The sequence below is a fragment of the Toxorhynchites rutilus genome, chromosome 2, assembly GCF_029784135.1.
Source record: "Toxorhynchites rutilus septentrionalis strain SRP chromosome 2, ASM2978413v1, whole genome shotgun sequence".
NCBI classification, from domain to species: Eukaryota; Metazoa; Arthropoda; class Insecta; order Diptera; family Culicidae; genus Toxorhynchites; species Toxorhynchites rutilus.
This window is the reverse complement of record NC_073745.1, coordinates 97,934,664-97,950,919: the sequence shown is the minus strand read 5'-3', so window position 1 is coordinate 97,950,919 and position 16,256 is coordinate 97,934,664. Positions and strand designations below refer to the sequence as shown.

Sequence of the window (16,256 nt, the reverse complement as noted above, 5' to 3'; positions counted from 1 at the left end):
ATTCATAACATCATCATCAATAAATTCCAACACACCCCTAACATAGAAGCTCTCTTCCAGCAAAATATAAAATATATAAACTTTTGATTACTTCGGACATTTATAGCTCTCTTTAATGTTAGCTTGATAAATATAGTGTAGCTTTAATAGATTGTGCACCCCATCGTAACACACCCTAATGGCTATCAGCGTTAGCAATTTTCAGAAAAGCCCTCTGTTGTTCATATTATTTTTTGCTCCAACGGTAAAATGCACTCCGGCAGAGAATTTCCTCAGCACATTCAGGCGAAGTGAAGTGTAAACTCCCGTCGCATGTGTGTCATATGCAGTAATTAAACAAAGCACTCACCATTACCCTGTTCATTTATTAGTTCACATTCGATTAGGCATCCAGGCGTTGCGACATTGCAAGCAAAATCCCAGTAGATAAATTTTCCAGAATGACGCAATGTACACTAGCTTCTAGGAACACATCTGCTGGGTACAATTCATGTGGAAATTTGTATCACGTTGCGGAGCGCGCGCTTTCTGGAGTGGGTGTGTTATGGGAAACAATGGGAAATGGTGTTTCAATTAATTCATGTGGTAATTCGCCCACACTTCTACTCTGCTTTCTATCTTGTAGATCGATCACCTCGTACTGGGTCGAGGACCTCCCGGTGGATCGTGGCATCGTATGGATCCGAGCCTACGCACACTATCTCTTGCGGCGTGGATGTCTCTGCCAGGGCTACCCTTCGCCGATTGGGAAAAGTCTCATCCACCAACGATTGAACCAGCCGAGCTGATCATCGATGGATCAATACAAAGCAATATTCAATACCAGCCACCGGTAGATGGTGTTAAAATCCTCAAACAGAACCAGTTCAATGGTGCTAGCAATAATCGAAGTAGGAAGATTCTTATCGATAGCAGTAATGTAAATTCTAGTCGTGATATAACCGAACCGTGCGCCAAATGTGGCGAACTATATCGACAGCAGTCGCAGCAGCATCAAAAAGTGTCCTTAATGTGCAGTAGGTGTCACTTCCGAAACACACTGACAGAAAATCAAAACAACATCCGCCAGCAGCAGAGCAGTGTTGTGTACGATGAGCGCAACGGCAGGATCAACGTAAAGCTTTACCCCCCCAGAAGGATCCTATCGCTGAAAAGACAGCTCTCGAAGGAGGTTGAAACGAGAGCACTGATTTCGCGTGTCGCAAAGTACTACGAGAGCTACGTGCAAGAGATGAATCTTGCCAAATATTTTATGAATGACGTTATCGTGACCACTGTGGTGCCACTGGATGTGTCTAGCGTAGGTGGAAGTGTGCCCGAAAAGCTGCGAAGTGGACGGTGGATTGTGTCAGGGTGAGTGTATCGTTTTTCTGAGTTACCTTAAATATTAGTCATTCAAATATTGGGTCATTTAAAAAGTATCCGCGGGTTTTGTTCAATTTTTGGTCGTTTTTTTTATGGAAATTAATTTTGTTCAGGTATACAATGTCGGACAAAACATTAAGATCACTGTTCAAGCAAAAAAAAAAGAAAGTGACAAAACTTTGAGAAAAAATAATCCAATCCAGTGCTTCAATCCATTTATAATAATTTATTTGCACTGTTCGATGAAATTTATAACATTTGTAGTTAGAAAAATAGTCATTCATCAAAAAATGTGTGTTTAAGCATACTTAACAACTAAAACGACGCGACAAAAATTAAGACCGATTTTAAAATTCATGGTAAAAAAATAAAAACAAGAAAATTCATACCGATAGAAACTTCTAGGGTTAGTACTTGGTCGTGTAACCTTTGTTACGCATCACTCCACGCACCCGGTTCGGCATGGATTCCACCAGCTTCTGGTACATGATGACGTACCAACAAGCTTGGATCTTATTCCACAGTTGCAGCTGATTCTTCGACTTCTCCGTGTACACCGACCTTTTCACGATCTCCCATAGGTTCTCCACAGGGTTCAGATCCGGTGACTGCGCTGGCCACTTCATGATGTTGACTGTTTTGAGGTAGGACTACGTCTTTCATTTCTATACCGAGGTGTAAAATCAAAGTTTCGAAAACGAAAGCGTTACGCCGGAGACCGAGATTTTGAGCGTTAATAGCTCCTAAACAACCGAACGAAATGATAAAGTAAACACTTCATTCGAAAAATAAAATGTCTAAGCGTTATGTACTTGTTACTTTTTCATCCAAAAACTTGTTTCAATAGCCTTAAAATGGCTTTCAAAACAGGCCATTGAAATCACCAATCGGAATATAAGCGAGCGCCGCTCGGAAATCCACTCAATTATAATTGAACAGCGATTGGAGCATGTTGTCGGAAATCCACTCAGTTCTAATTGAACAGCGATTGGAGCATGTTGTCGCTGTTGTGGTGAAGCTAACTTCGTTTATCATGAAAGCGCTGATGAATAGTGTCACCAAGAGCCTGTTTGTGCACCTTAGGCCAGAAGGGAATTCATCAGGAGGAGAGTGATGCCACAAACGGTTCCACTTGAGACATCGGAGGTGCCACCACACACACACACACATACACGCGCCGAACTTTTTTCGTTTGGTTGCCATCCAGCACCGAGAAGATTCCGGAAAGATGCCATCGTTGCTGAAAAATAATCTACCAATTCCCCTTGGAATTGAAAAATACATTCATGCGAAAGAGTTTATTTTAATATTTTCTATCCATATAACACTGCAACCAAATACATTTGGTTTTGTGATTTTTCAATCAAGTGCAATGAACAGGTGGTTATCGAGTTAACATTAACCACTGGTGGGTTTCGAGTATCGAGGAGAATCAGGAAAGATGTTATCGTCATCGTCAAAGGCAATTAGCAGGAGAGCATCTGAAGATTATTCTTCCCCATCAGTAGGATATTTCCGTGTCCAATATTGTATGCACGCGCAATGGAAAATGTTTCGCATCGCGAAAATCATATAAATTTCAATAGATTTTTGCTGAGTCGCTGAATGTTTCAAACTCAGAGAGTTCATTCGCCTCTAGTCTGCCTTCCAAAACGCCATCGTAAACCACACCTTCTCTTGATTCAATCAAGAAAAAAAAACCATACTTAAGCGATACTCTGTGAGGACACCGTCAAGACAATATCGTTACTGAACGAGCTGAACGAGCTGGACGGCGAGGGATCGAGGGATTCATTACCTGGCCTGACCTGACCTGAAACGCATTCAGTTCGTATGGAACTGTGAGGGAGCGCAGAAAAGCCGATCCATCAGGAGGAGAAGAGAATGCGACCAAGAGAGCATCAGCATCGAAAAACATTCGGCAATTTATTAGAGGTGCAATGAATCTTAAGAAGGAATTTCCGCTCTACGCGCACTGGCAAACGATGTTTACTCAACAACTTCTCAAACGAGAAATGAGTGTTGTGAGAAAGGATGAGCGAACGCAAAAATTATGTAGACTGATTCGATGCAACAGATATTTTGTCTATTGGAAATGAAATACAAATCATATCACAATACAAGCAATGCATTATGTATCATACAACTTTCGTGTGATTGCTTCTTTTGCTGAATATTGTGCCTTCAACGTAACGCTCTCGTTTTCGAAGTCCCCCAAATATTCATTTATTCATTCATTCAGAATTGATTCAGATGCAACTAAAAACAAATGATCACTAAATCAACGATAGTCCTACGTCACCCTTGCGGTTATACCACAGATACAACCCACTTCCTGTTTTTCATCTTGGAACCAATTTTCGACGGTCTTGGTGGTGTACTTCGTATCGATATCCTGCATGAACTGCCATTTCAGGGACATCTCCCACTCGGCGTGTGGCTTCATCACATCCCTTAGGATTTGGGCGTAAAGGGGGCATTGGTTTGGGGTTGGTGCATGATGCGTCGGCTGGCCAATCTGCCCGTTTCCCTTTTGCTGCCGTTATGAACGGACATACATCGTTTGCTTGTGAATGCACCCAAGTATAAAATATGAATTCGAAGACATTTGTGCAGTTAACTAGGTATCTCAGATGTACGGAGGATTAAGTAAGCTTGTCTTGCAGATTTGAGTGTCGAACGTAAAAGCCAATGGTAGTCCTAGGTTAACCTTGCGGTTATATCACAGATATAACTACCTCCTAGTTTTGTTTTTCGTTTTGGGTGGGAAAAGCTGCAGACTTGAATAACGACATCCTTCAACAATTGGAAGGTCAGGGTTTAGTTTTCATGATGTCCCGTTAGCAGGCTATCGACCGCTCTTACCTTGTCAAGTCAAATGAAGAAGTTCAGGTTTTGTTGAGGAAGCAAAACAAAAAATCCGTATCCATAGGGTTTATAGATAACTTGTGAGGACAACATTGCTAAGAATCTACAGTGTGAGACATTTTTAGAACTGTTTAATCTATTCACTCGCTTTTTCAGTTTCAGCTGAGAAATGTTCCTGAGCGTTGTTAAAAAATTGTCGCAAACTCGATGGTGAGTCATTATAATGCTGTGAAACCAATTTATGAGCTGATTACAGCCACTGGAGTATTGGACGACTCAAATATTGGATCAAGTGCACGGTCCCTTCTCCTATATTATGATTTGATATTTATGTGTTATCTGTACTTCTGATGCACTGTACTACATGATGTAGATCTAGCGCATGGTATTTGCAAAACAAAAGGCCACCTATGAGTAACGTTGTGATCAGACTCAATGCACTGGTAATTTTTTTCGCTGTTGAAAGGAACAGTCTAGTCGGAATGGCCATTAAGAAGGTTTTATTAAAATCATAGGATTAAAAATTTACTACTGAAAAGAGAATTCCTCATAAGATGAGCAAACCTTCGCCCTTATGGTATTTCTTGATGAACGACGCAACTTCCGGCAGGTACTTCGTACTATACATTTCCCCGTTCCCGGCCAGTCCGAAGCTAAGTAATAGCGGCTTTGACATCCCCTTCTCGCTGATTGTCAGCCACAGCAGCACCTTCTTGAGGAACTTCTTCTTCTTCTTATATGGCACTAACGTTCCTAGAGGAACTCCGCCGTCTCAACGTAGCATTACTTGCGTCATTTTCATTAGTACTTAGTGGAGATTTCTATGCCAAATAACACGCCTTGAATGCATTCTGAGTGGCAAGCTCTAGAATACGCGTGACCACAGTGCAAGTCAGAGGAAATTTCTTTGAAGAAAAATTTCCCCGACCAGAACGGGAATCGAACCCGAACCCCCGGCATGTTAGGTTTGACGCTAACCACTCGGCCACGGGAGCACTTATTGAGGAACTTGGTGTGTGAAATAAACTTCACTTCGGAGCCCACTTCCTTCGTAGGAGAAGTAAAATACGAAATGCCCTGCCAGTCGTTGCCATCCAGGGTGAGATAGGTCTCGTCGTTATAACAAACGCCACGTCGCGATACGCCGGGAAAATCGATCAGTATCTCTTGGTAAACTATATTTTTTATTCTTAGCGAATGAAATTGAACTTTGTAAGCCGATGGTTTTTATTGGACTGCTCCACTCAACAAACGGTATTAGTTACCGAGGCAGAGAATTTTATCTCGGAAACGAAATACGTGAGAATCCTATCTTCTATTGATACTCTCCTCCGCTTCGTGTTATGCAAAACGAAGTGAACTACCAAATCTAATCATAGCGAATTCACTTGAGGTCATGTAGTAACACTCTGATAATGGACGACTTAGGTTTTCAATGAGACTGAAACATTCTTATTGGCGATCTAACGTACAAATCTACACCTAGGCGGCGCTGCGGTGAAAGTGATGATGGTTTTAAATTTTGCCATGTGAGCTTATGGAAGGTTTGTAGTTCTTTCCATAAATTACAATGTTATAATCATAAAAGATTATTTGATTGCGATGAGTTTGTAAGAAATTTAATTCTGTGCAATTTTATATATAACATGTTATTTATTTACCTCTTTCAGTAGTGAAAACTATAAAAATGTTGACAATGGTTGAATTAAAGAAGAAAATTCGAGAGCACAATCAAACACAAGTAGAAAAATCCACGATTCCTGCATGTGAGAACTACCTTGGAAAGCCCGGAAGTAAAATATACGTGATTTGTTTTTGAGTTTTAGGTTACATTAGCATCATTTTCTTAGTTCAAAAACAAAATCCAGATGTCTCACCGATCGTTTACGTTTTGCGTTAGATCGCCAATAGCGCAAGGATTCCAAAGATTTGAAACCCATAATAAAAAAAATATTTTAAATATTTAAAAGGTCTAAGGTTTATCTTCCTCTTCAGTACTGTGAAATCTATATTGTGTTGTTCTTGTTTTGAACTGGGTACCGATACGAAAATATATGAGGGGCTTAGAATGCAAGGGGTGTAAGCGACATGATCGATTTCTCTTCATCAACTTTTTGTTCAGTTTATAACTCAACTGCAAAAACGTTCCAATTTGAGTTTGCTATAGAATCCGATAGATAAGGTTCTGACCTATCTTCTGCATTGTCAAATACAGCTAGGAATGTATTTGCAGTTATGACCAAAAGAGAAAGTCGATGTAGAGAAATCGATCAAATCACTTACACCCCTTTCATTTTATTTTATTTTTTTTTATCTGTATTATAGTGATTTTCAATTCATTTGGCTGGTTCGTCACTTTTATTTCCATTTTTTGGAAGAATTTCGGGAGTGAGAATTGAACTCGTGACCTTTAGCGTGAGAGGCATGGATGTTACCACTACGTCAGATCGCCTCCCGCACCCCTTTCATTCTAAGCCCCTCATATGTAAGTATGATATACTACATCAAAGGTTATCTTACTTCGTTTGGACCCAATGTCCTGGAAAAATGGTAATGAAAATGGTCGAGTTTCGAGCGACACAGCATGCGCTGCCATAAGTATTTCGCAAATAGTGACGTCAGTCGTTGTGTTTATCTTTGATTGCCCACCGCATCCATGTAAAAATGCTATTTTCAGGTAGTAAATTATCAATTAAAAATGTACATTTTTGTGGAGCTCCCGCTGAATATGAGGCTAATGTGATAGCGTGAAGTGAATATTTGTGAAATCACGTCGAAAGAGACGGATAAAAGTGATATTTCCATGTGCCATTTTCACTCCCCCACGTTCATAGAAACAAAAGAAGTTTCATTATTTTACCGTTATGAAATTGATGTTTCGAAGGCTCTCAGTGTCGGTGTGTATATTGTAAGACAATAATCGCCAATTAATCAAAATTTATCCGAAAATGTTACTGCTTTCGAGAAATAAGCATACGACTGCTCTCTTGACCTTTTTACCACATGAATAATCGAAATAATCCACGGTATAATTGTCATCTGATAAAAACAAACTCTATTATATGTATCTCATTGGTTTGGACCCTTGATTTCAATCCCCTCGTGATACACGAAAAATTTGGCCTGTCATCCTCCACACTTTGGATTCAAAATAAATTTTGGGGAAATCGTGGTAAAACCGACACCCTTAGAATTTCCACATATTTTCAAGACCTCCCATGTTTTTTCGACTTTAAATCATGACAGAACCTATCTTTAACTATTTATGAACCATACATACAGTATCTGTTGATCATTTATTGAGCAGAATTTGAATTTTGATGGAATACGAAAATTGATTTTAGGTCAAATAAATGATAGTGCGGGTGAGATCGGCTCCCTGTCCGGGTAAAATTGTCATCTGTAGGGAAACTAGAAGAACTAGAGGCCATCTATATTATATGTGGTCACTTTAAGAGGGACGAAGATGGATAGTTGTAATTTATATGTATTTGGATTGCTCAGATTTATAATGATAAAAAGTAAACAAATTCATGTATTACAACTGCAAGAAAAAGCTATTCACTGATGGCTTATTGAACCCCACAGCTTCCGCCGCTGATGCAGTCTTGAGTTTGCGAAACGAATGTTCGGATTCTGGTCAAGAAATCCCACCCAGCACTTATGTTTTTCGTATTGAAAGGATGTTGTTGTTGTTTTTTTCTGGCCAATTCAAAAGCCAGACGATTCTCAAGATCAAACAGGTGATGGACAAATTCCTGCTCCTGGTCCGGAGTAAAAACGAGAATGTTGATCCCAACTTAGATGAGCATCCACTGGAGATGTGCCGATGAGCGTTGAAGCTCCGCAGGTTTTGTATTGACATGCCCTGCTCAACATTGGTTTCGGCTGTTCTATCAGTCCAGTTCTGTTGTTTTGTCTTCCAAATATAGATACGAGCCATCTACAAAAAGTAAGGACGCAATTTTCCTGTCAGCGGAACACAAACCAAGTGTTGATTTTACCCTGACTGAAGATGTCGGTGTTACCCTAAATGGACTCGAAATTTCAAAACAAAGTTTCCGAGTATTGCTAAGCAACCAAACCACCTACCGTCTCACAAAATACACTGAATAATCATCTAAGATGAATTAGTCTCACAGAAGTATCGAATTATCCAAAATTTTCCGACTAAAACACTTCAATTCTACTAGCGAAATTTTACACGGACTAACTCCTGTTTGCTGACCAGTTCTGCTTTGTTGTTTTTTTTTGACAGCAAAGCGACTTCCGCAGCTGTGGGGTTGCTCGAAACGCAGCTGTGGGATGATCAGAAACTTCGTAAAAATCGCTTCTAACTAGAAGAATCAAGTGGTGTTGGTTTTACCCTGATTTCCCCTACTGTTAGCTATCTCAAATGAAGAGCATCTATATTGCATCTGTTTTCCATCCAAAATTAGTCCCAAGCCGCTCCTTCCACTCTTGTTATACTAATTTATTTCTACTTTGTTTTATGAAGATCGTCAGACACCATGCTTCCATTTTATTGTCGTTTACGGCTCGCTATCCTCCAAACCTGGACACATTTTCGCCCGATACGCGGCGAACAGATTTCAAGTGGATGTAAACTGTGATGTAAAGAACTATATTTCACGCAGGGTTTTAAAACAAACGAATAATATTCGTAACTCAGTTTAAGAGACTTTAGGGCTAAATTTGTCTGAAATATTGGAGGAAGATGTAGGTATGAATGAGAATTTGGAAAATGACTAAAAATGATTTTTGATAGAAGAGTATCATCGGTGATTTCTCTGACAAATGGCTGACATATGGTTCATGAATCATGTCGCGGCCATTTTCAACTCAAAGTTATTCATCTTTTTACACAAGTAACTATTATTAACAACTATTTCTCTATTGCCATTCCAGATTCAATCGCATCACGAACAAGCAATTCACGGTGGTGTGTCGGAACTTGGTGATGGCGAACGGTGCCTCTGACCTGGCCAACCGGCTCGGCGTCAAGGGCGAGGGTCTCGAGATGCCCTGGGTGAAATACGAACTGCCACACCTGGAACGTGCGCTGGAGAAGTACGATGACGAGACGCGATCACAGCTGAAACCAGTACTTATTGTGGGCGCGGGACTAAGCGCCGCTGACGCCGTTACAATATGCCGATCGTCGGGAATCCCCGTTATCCACGTGTACCGCAACCGAACGGCTGGGCTGGACAAAATATTGCCGGGAAACGTTTATCCCGAGTATCACGAGGTGCATCGAATGATGAAAGATTCGAGCCGAAAGTACGATCTGTACACCGCATTGCCGGAACACACAATTGCAGACCTCTCGCAGTCTGCCTACCATGGATCGAGTGACTCTCATCGAGTTATTGTGCAGCATCTGAAAAGCGGCGAGCGACGTGAGATTGAAGTGTCATTTTGTGCTATTCTGATCGGATCCCGACCGGATCTTCGATTCGCGGCTGGTCTAACCAAGGATTCCGCACAGCATCATAACGTTCAAGTTCCATTTGCTAAGGAGCAAATGACAATGACCGAGTCACGTGTTGATGAAAATCAACCTGTTCAGCCTTCTACTTTCTGGTCGTTTACCGAACAACTGTTGGCATCACGTTTTGGACGCAAATTTTTCTGGTTAAAAAATATTTGCGCCAAATGTCGCCACTTGAATGTGTGCGAACGGAGTCGCTATAAGCACTATCAACAGCCGGGAACCGGCGGAGCGATCGACTCAAGGCGGAATGCAAACTGCAACCATCATCATAGCATACTCGGTAAAAAGTGTGAGTGTACCCTACCAACGGCTGCGATCGTTGGTGACCATGCGAATGGCGCGGGTTTAGGTTTAGGGGAAGATCCAACCAAACCAATTGATTGTAAAAGCAATCCAATCGACGTAGATAAGTATACTAATGCGGTGCAACGATCCCCTCACAGAGGATTGTATGCAATGGGACCACTGGTGGGCGATAATTTCGTTCGATTTATTCCGGGAGGAGCCCTCACCATAACTTCGGCGCTGCACAAGCTCACTGAAAATGATTGATGTAGTGCAGAGGAAGCTGTGCGAATTTTCTTTGTTTGAAACACGCAACTTTGGGACGTACAAAGATCGTGTGTAATTGGAGTGATATCCAATCATTTTTGTATACAGAAAGGTAAATGAGCCTTAGCAATTTTGTTGAGAGTACTTTTTCTCATGTCTAGACGCGCATAGAAGGTGGAAGACGAAAATGTTGTGTTATGTGACGTTACACAGAGCTGTTTATTTGGTTCACACAGTGGTGGCGCACTAGTCGTCGTGCATCATTCGAGACACCATCAGTAGTAGCGTTACGCATCGATAACGCCAGCGTATCGACCTGTTTCTCAAGAATATTTTATTCATATGTATTTATAACATTGAAATATTTATTTATTCGTACATATTTAAGTTGTATTAAAGTTATCACACTAATTTACCCCCACACATTGATGTTGCTTTCATACACTTGCATGCGTTGAATCCATTAATTCGATTGGTGCTCTGTGAACGTTATCCTATTTTTTAGTTTTACTTGCGCGTAAACATTCCCATCTCTAACAGTTGTTTCAATGCTCCAAATGCGATTCAAGTTTATTGAAAAAAAAAGATCCACAGAACCATCGTGGCATCGTGGCATCGTGGCTCACGAATACATAGCCCTCTGCTATTTCTGATGAGCCCAAAGTTTGGAAGCATCGAACCCCGCCGCCATTGCCATAGCCTATTTTATACTTTACAAGAAGTAGAATAGCGAAGTATTATTTACTTCTAAATCCATCCATTGATGCCTTATTGCAGCTGCTGGCTTTGTGCCGGAGTCATACTAGAGGCCATCATAACCATTCCCTCGCCCCGAGCCAAACCAAGCCAATAACAACGTCACATTCTGCACCCACAAAAAAAAACTGATGATCGTTGTTATGGACGATATTGTTGAATGGCTTTAAACCCCTTTTTCAAGTACTGATCGGGAACACAGATTCGCTGCGTTGCAGCGAGTCTTGTTGGAATATTATTAATGCAAATGTTGTTAAAAATATTAAACCCGAATAGAGACTGATACGTATATTGAGATAGTTAGGTCTAAGACAGAACGATATGAGAAAAAGAAAAGTGACCACAATGGGACATGAGTATCAAAATTCTTAAAATTTTCTCTAACTGTGAATTTTTCGTATCACCAAACTTGTCGATTAACAAAGAACAAAAGTTTGCAGGCTCGGGTGAAGCAAACTTTTGAGCTCACCACGTATACATTTCAAACGTGTCATGTAAATATAGTTTTTAGTGATAGGCATTTTTTTCTGTAAACTGGAATTGTAGATGTTATTTCGGAAGCAGCTCTTGGGAATTGAATAAATTATCCAAAGAAATCGATGAAAAAGAGCATTAGAAGGTAGCACAAAGCGACTTTTCGCATTTGTTGATGTCGGTTAATTGATAAAATTTTGCAAGAAAATAATGTCGAGGTAACAAACAGTAGAACAGGGTAGACTTCAAGTCGATTGTAACAGGTTCAATTTGTCGTTTTGCAATAGAAGAAAAAACTTTTTTGTATTCTACTGTTCAATAGTATTTTCCACAATATGTAAATTTAATCGTATGAGGTTAACTTTTGATACAGGATTTGCAGTTGTTATGTTTTGTTCTGAAATATATTAAGATCAACTGTTGAGTGCGAGTTCTGTTCCCATCCGAAACATTCCATAACTGTACGTGTTCAACATCACGATGGTCCTGCTGCGAGATAGTGGGGTCGCAGGCCTTGCAAGCCGCATCACTAAAAACACCAAGCAACGAACGATACACAAGAAGATTTGAACTGGACTAATCAACACAGACCCAGGCGACGAAAACGGACTAACGATTGGAAACTCGGGACGTGGAATTGTCGATCTCTCAATTTCATCGATAGCACTCGTGTGCTTTCCGAAATATTGAAAAACCGCAAGTTTGACATCGTAGCGCTGCAGGAAGTGTGTTGGAGAGGATCTACAGTACGAACATTTCGCGATGGTCATACCATCTACCAGAGCTGCGGCAACACTCACGAGCTAGGTACAGCTTTCATCGTGTTGGGCAATATGCAGAAGCGAGTGATTGGTTGGTGGCCAATTAACCCAAGAATGTACAGATTGAGGATTAAGGGCCGATTCTTCAACATCAGCATCATTAACGTGCACAGCCCTCACCTTGCAAGTCCCGATGATGACAAAGGCGAATTCTACGCGCAGCTGGAACGCGAATACGAACGCTGCCCAAAACATGACATCAAGATCATCATCGGAGATTTCAATGCCCAGATCGGTAAAGAGCAGGAGTTCAAACCTGTAATTGTTATGTACAGTGCACACCCGTTAACAAATGAAAACGGCCTAAGACTCATCGATTTCGCCACCTCTAAGAATATGGCCGTACGCAGTACCTTCTTCCAACACAAATTCGTCCACCAATATACCTGGAGGTCACCAAATCAAACAGAATCTCAGATCAACCATGTTCTGATAGACGGTCGACATTTCTCGAACATAACTGACGTCAGAACCTATCGAGGCGCTAACATTTCGTGGGAGGTTATCAGGCCGGCTTCATCGAAGGTCAGTCTACTACTGACCAAATCTTCACCTTACGGCAGATTCTCCAGAAATGCCGTGAGTACAGAGTCCCCACGCACCATCTATTCATCGACTTTGAAACCGCATATAATTCAATAACACGAAAAAATCAATGGAGAATCATGGACGAAAACGGCTTCCCCGTGAAGCTGACAAGACTGATTAAGGCTACGATAGATGGAATACAGTGCTGTGTGCGAATTTCGGGTGGATTATCTGATTCATTTGAGTCCTGCAGGGGGCTTCGACAAGGTGATGATCTCTCTTGCCTACTGTTCAACATCGCGCTAGAGAGTGTTATGAGACGAGCGGCGTTTAACTTGCGTGGTACGATTTTCAATAGATCCAGCCAATTCATATGCTTCGCTGATGACGTAGACGTTGTCGGCAGAACATTTGAGACGGTAGCTGAACATTACACCAGACTTAAGCACGAAGCAGAGAGAATTGGACTAAAAATCAATGCGTCTAAAACCAAATACATGCTGGCTTTCGGATCCCGATTAGGTAGTAGTGTAACGATCGACGGCGATGAATTCGAGGTAGTGGACCAATTTGTCTACCTTGGTTCAATTGTAACGTCTGACAATGATACCAGCCGCGAGATCCGGAAACGCATCATCAATGGAAGTCGTACCTACTATAATCTCCACAATCTCCTAAGGTCAAACAGACTTAGCAGTCGTGCGAAATGTTCCCTGTACAAAACGCTCATAAGACCGGTTGTCCTCTACGGACACGAGACGTGGACAATACTCGAAGAGGACCTGCGAGCACTCGGAGTCTTTGAACGGCAGGTGTTAAGAACTATCTTCGGCGGTGTACAGGAGGACGGCGTATGGAGGCGAAGGATGAACCACGAGCACACGCGACTCACCGGCGAACCCAGTATCCAGAAAGTGATAAAAGCTGGAAGAATACGCTGGGTAGGACATGTTGCAAGAACGTCGGACAACTATCCTGCAAAAATGGTGTTGATCGGGAATCCGGCTGGTACGAGCCGACGAGGAGCACAACGAGCACAACATGGTGAGCACGGGGTGCCCGCGGAATTGGAGGGAGATAGCCACGCACCGAGTTAATTGGAGAAAAATTGTGAATCAGGCCATGTTGTAAAGACGTTAAGCCAAAATAAATAAATATACGTGTTCAACTGGAAAACTTCCGCTATCGAGCCTCAGTTCACCAGAAAAAGTAGAAAGGCTTCGCTTGGACACTCTTTTTCTTGCTTCGAAACTGCAGATCCGACAGCAATTTTACGGCGTCTCATGTGTCTTCTCCTGGACACATTCCATCAACTATACAGCGGTATACATCGGAAGAACTTCTTTCGGCGCATTTGTGGGCTGTCGATGTGGGCCAGTCACCCAACATTTTGGTCCTTCAAACCGGATTTAAACCAGTGACCTACGGATACAGTCCCCCGCTGTACGAACTGAGCTATCGAAGGATCTGGGATCTGGACGGCCAGGATCCCGAACATAAAGTCTGGTAATTCCACTATAATACCAGAATGCGCCACAGCTCGCCCAAGTGACCCTTCAATACAAAAATGTGTTGACACTAAGCACGATATCCACAGTCGTTGGTATATTAAACAAGCGATTCGCATGTTGATTTCCTCGTAGAGTTAGCCATCTAGAAGTGTTCACCGTTTTCGTTGGAATGAAACTGAAAATTTACCTGTGGATCTCGTCACTACATAAGTTGCTTGATTGGCCGACCAAACGTACCTTTTTAAACGGGACAGTATCGTTTTATCGACCATTTTTGATTTTCTTTTTATCAATTTGTACCGTATTTTGAGTATAGAGAAAAAAATTGTATCGCTGGTACGAGACGACGAGGAGCGCAGCTGTCCTGGTTTATATCGATTAGTGATCTTGCAAACATTTATTGTCCATATTTAAAGAGATGCTACAGTGATAGACATTCGTTTAGCCGCCCTCGAAAAAAAAAAACTTTAAACACTTACAAAACAACTAGGAATGTTCTTTTTATCGGGATACTTATTTGCTGTAGTGATAGTATATTTAAGTCAATTTTATTGAAAGGACGTCACAATCACACACACACACACGCCGGCATCGGTGGATATAAACATTCAAACGTCGTTTTTTCCCGAGACATACGTTTAGCAGCAGGGCATAAAAATCGAGTTTTCGCATAATCACCAAGCTATTATCTGTGTTTTTTGAAAAATACCTGGGAATGTTCAATTTACAAGATAAATATCAGATGTGCAACGTAAGAAGTTGGTCAAATTAGTGATTTACGTAGAATTTAAAGGAATGGCGAAATGTATTCTATTGACGGAAGAGGGACGGAAAATAATAAAGATATTCAGTGAACAAAAGTTTTCTAATCGCTCGATCGTAACAAAAATTGGTCTATCTGAGAAAGTGGTATGGAATTTCTTTAAATAGTGCCAGAAATATGGGATGTAACGACCAACAAATGGGAACACCAAAGTTACTATGCGCCTTAAAGGTCGAATAAGACACGAAGCAACCAGGAAACCATGTCCTGCTCATACATTAAAGCAGAATCGGTTGTTCCAGTAACGAAGAGGCATATTGCGCGCATCTTGAATGAGTCACAAACACATGTGGAAGAAACTTCAAGGGAAGCCGAAACTGACCGCCACCCATAAGCGGAACCATTTCATTTTCGCCCGGCAATTAGAGATGGGCAAATCAGCTCATCATGGTGAGCGGCTCAGAGCCGTTCAGCTCATACAAGAGAGCTGCTCATTTGGAACAGCTCTTCAGCTCAGTTGAATTTTGTGGTTGTCCACACAATTGCATAACTACAATGGGACATTTTATAGTGTGCATTTTCATAATGGATGGAAAGCAAAAAAATTAACGAATTTAATTTATAATTGTACACAAACTAAAACTAATATGAATTCTAATAATATGATATAAAACAAAAATTGAATGCTGATTTCCAACATAGACGATGCTTAGAATATGCTGAACTTAAACAACAGAAAAACCAGCAGTAGCCAAATAAAATGCCTTCAGAAATATTGGCCGACACAACGTCTTTTGATAAAACTACCGAGATATTTTTTGCATCCAAGTATATAAAAATAAATCCACTAATAGGCGCAACGAGAAATAATTCTTCGCGATGACAAGGGTAACAAAAAGACCATTATCAATCATTAGCATTTATGCCGGGTTGTTTCTGAATTGTTTTGATTCAGCACACTTAAATGAGTTTATGTGTTTCAACAGTCATGTTTAAATAACAATATAAAATAGTAATTTCATTTACAAGCATATAATAATGTTTATTATTTTGTTTGGTAACGAACGATTGAATATCTTCAAAACAAAAACCTTTTTCCTACCTGGCATCTCTGCTAAAGC

At 41.0% G+C, this 16,256-nt stretch overlaps 2 protein-coding genes across 9 annotated transcripts in view; both read left to right on the top strand.

Annotated features, from left to right (window-relative positions):
• Positions 1–11,936, top strand: part of LOC129764991 (oxidative stress-induced growth inhibitor 2-like) — a 132,584-nt gene extending 120,648 nt beyond the window's left edge. For all 8 annotated transcript variants that reach the window (XM_055764714.1, XM_055764713.1, XM_055764717.1 and 5 more), the window contains 2 exons: positions 626–1,353; positions 9,142–11,936. In XM_055764714.1, the coding sequence (XP_055620689.1) occupies positions 626–1,353; positions 9,142–10,282 (1,869 nt within the window). In that variant the 3' untranslated portion in view covers positions 10,283–11,936. The remainder of the gene's footprint in view (positions 1–625; positions 1,354–9,141) is intronic.
• A 451-nt stretch (positions 11,937–12,387) lies between these two features.
• On the top strand, positions 12,388–14,371 carry LOC129765970 (craniofacial development protein 2-like). The gene is made up of 2 exons (XM_055766428.1): positions 12,388–12,912; positions 14,183–14,371. The coding sequence occupies exons 1-2, from the start codon at positions 12,388–12,390 to the stop codon at positions 14,369–14,371; spliced, it is 714 nt and encodes a 237-aa protein (XP_055622403.1).
• The last annotated feature ends 1,885 nt before the right edge of the window (positions 14,372–16,256 follow it).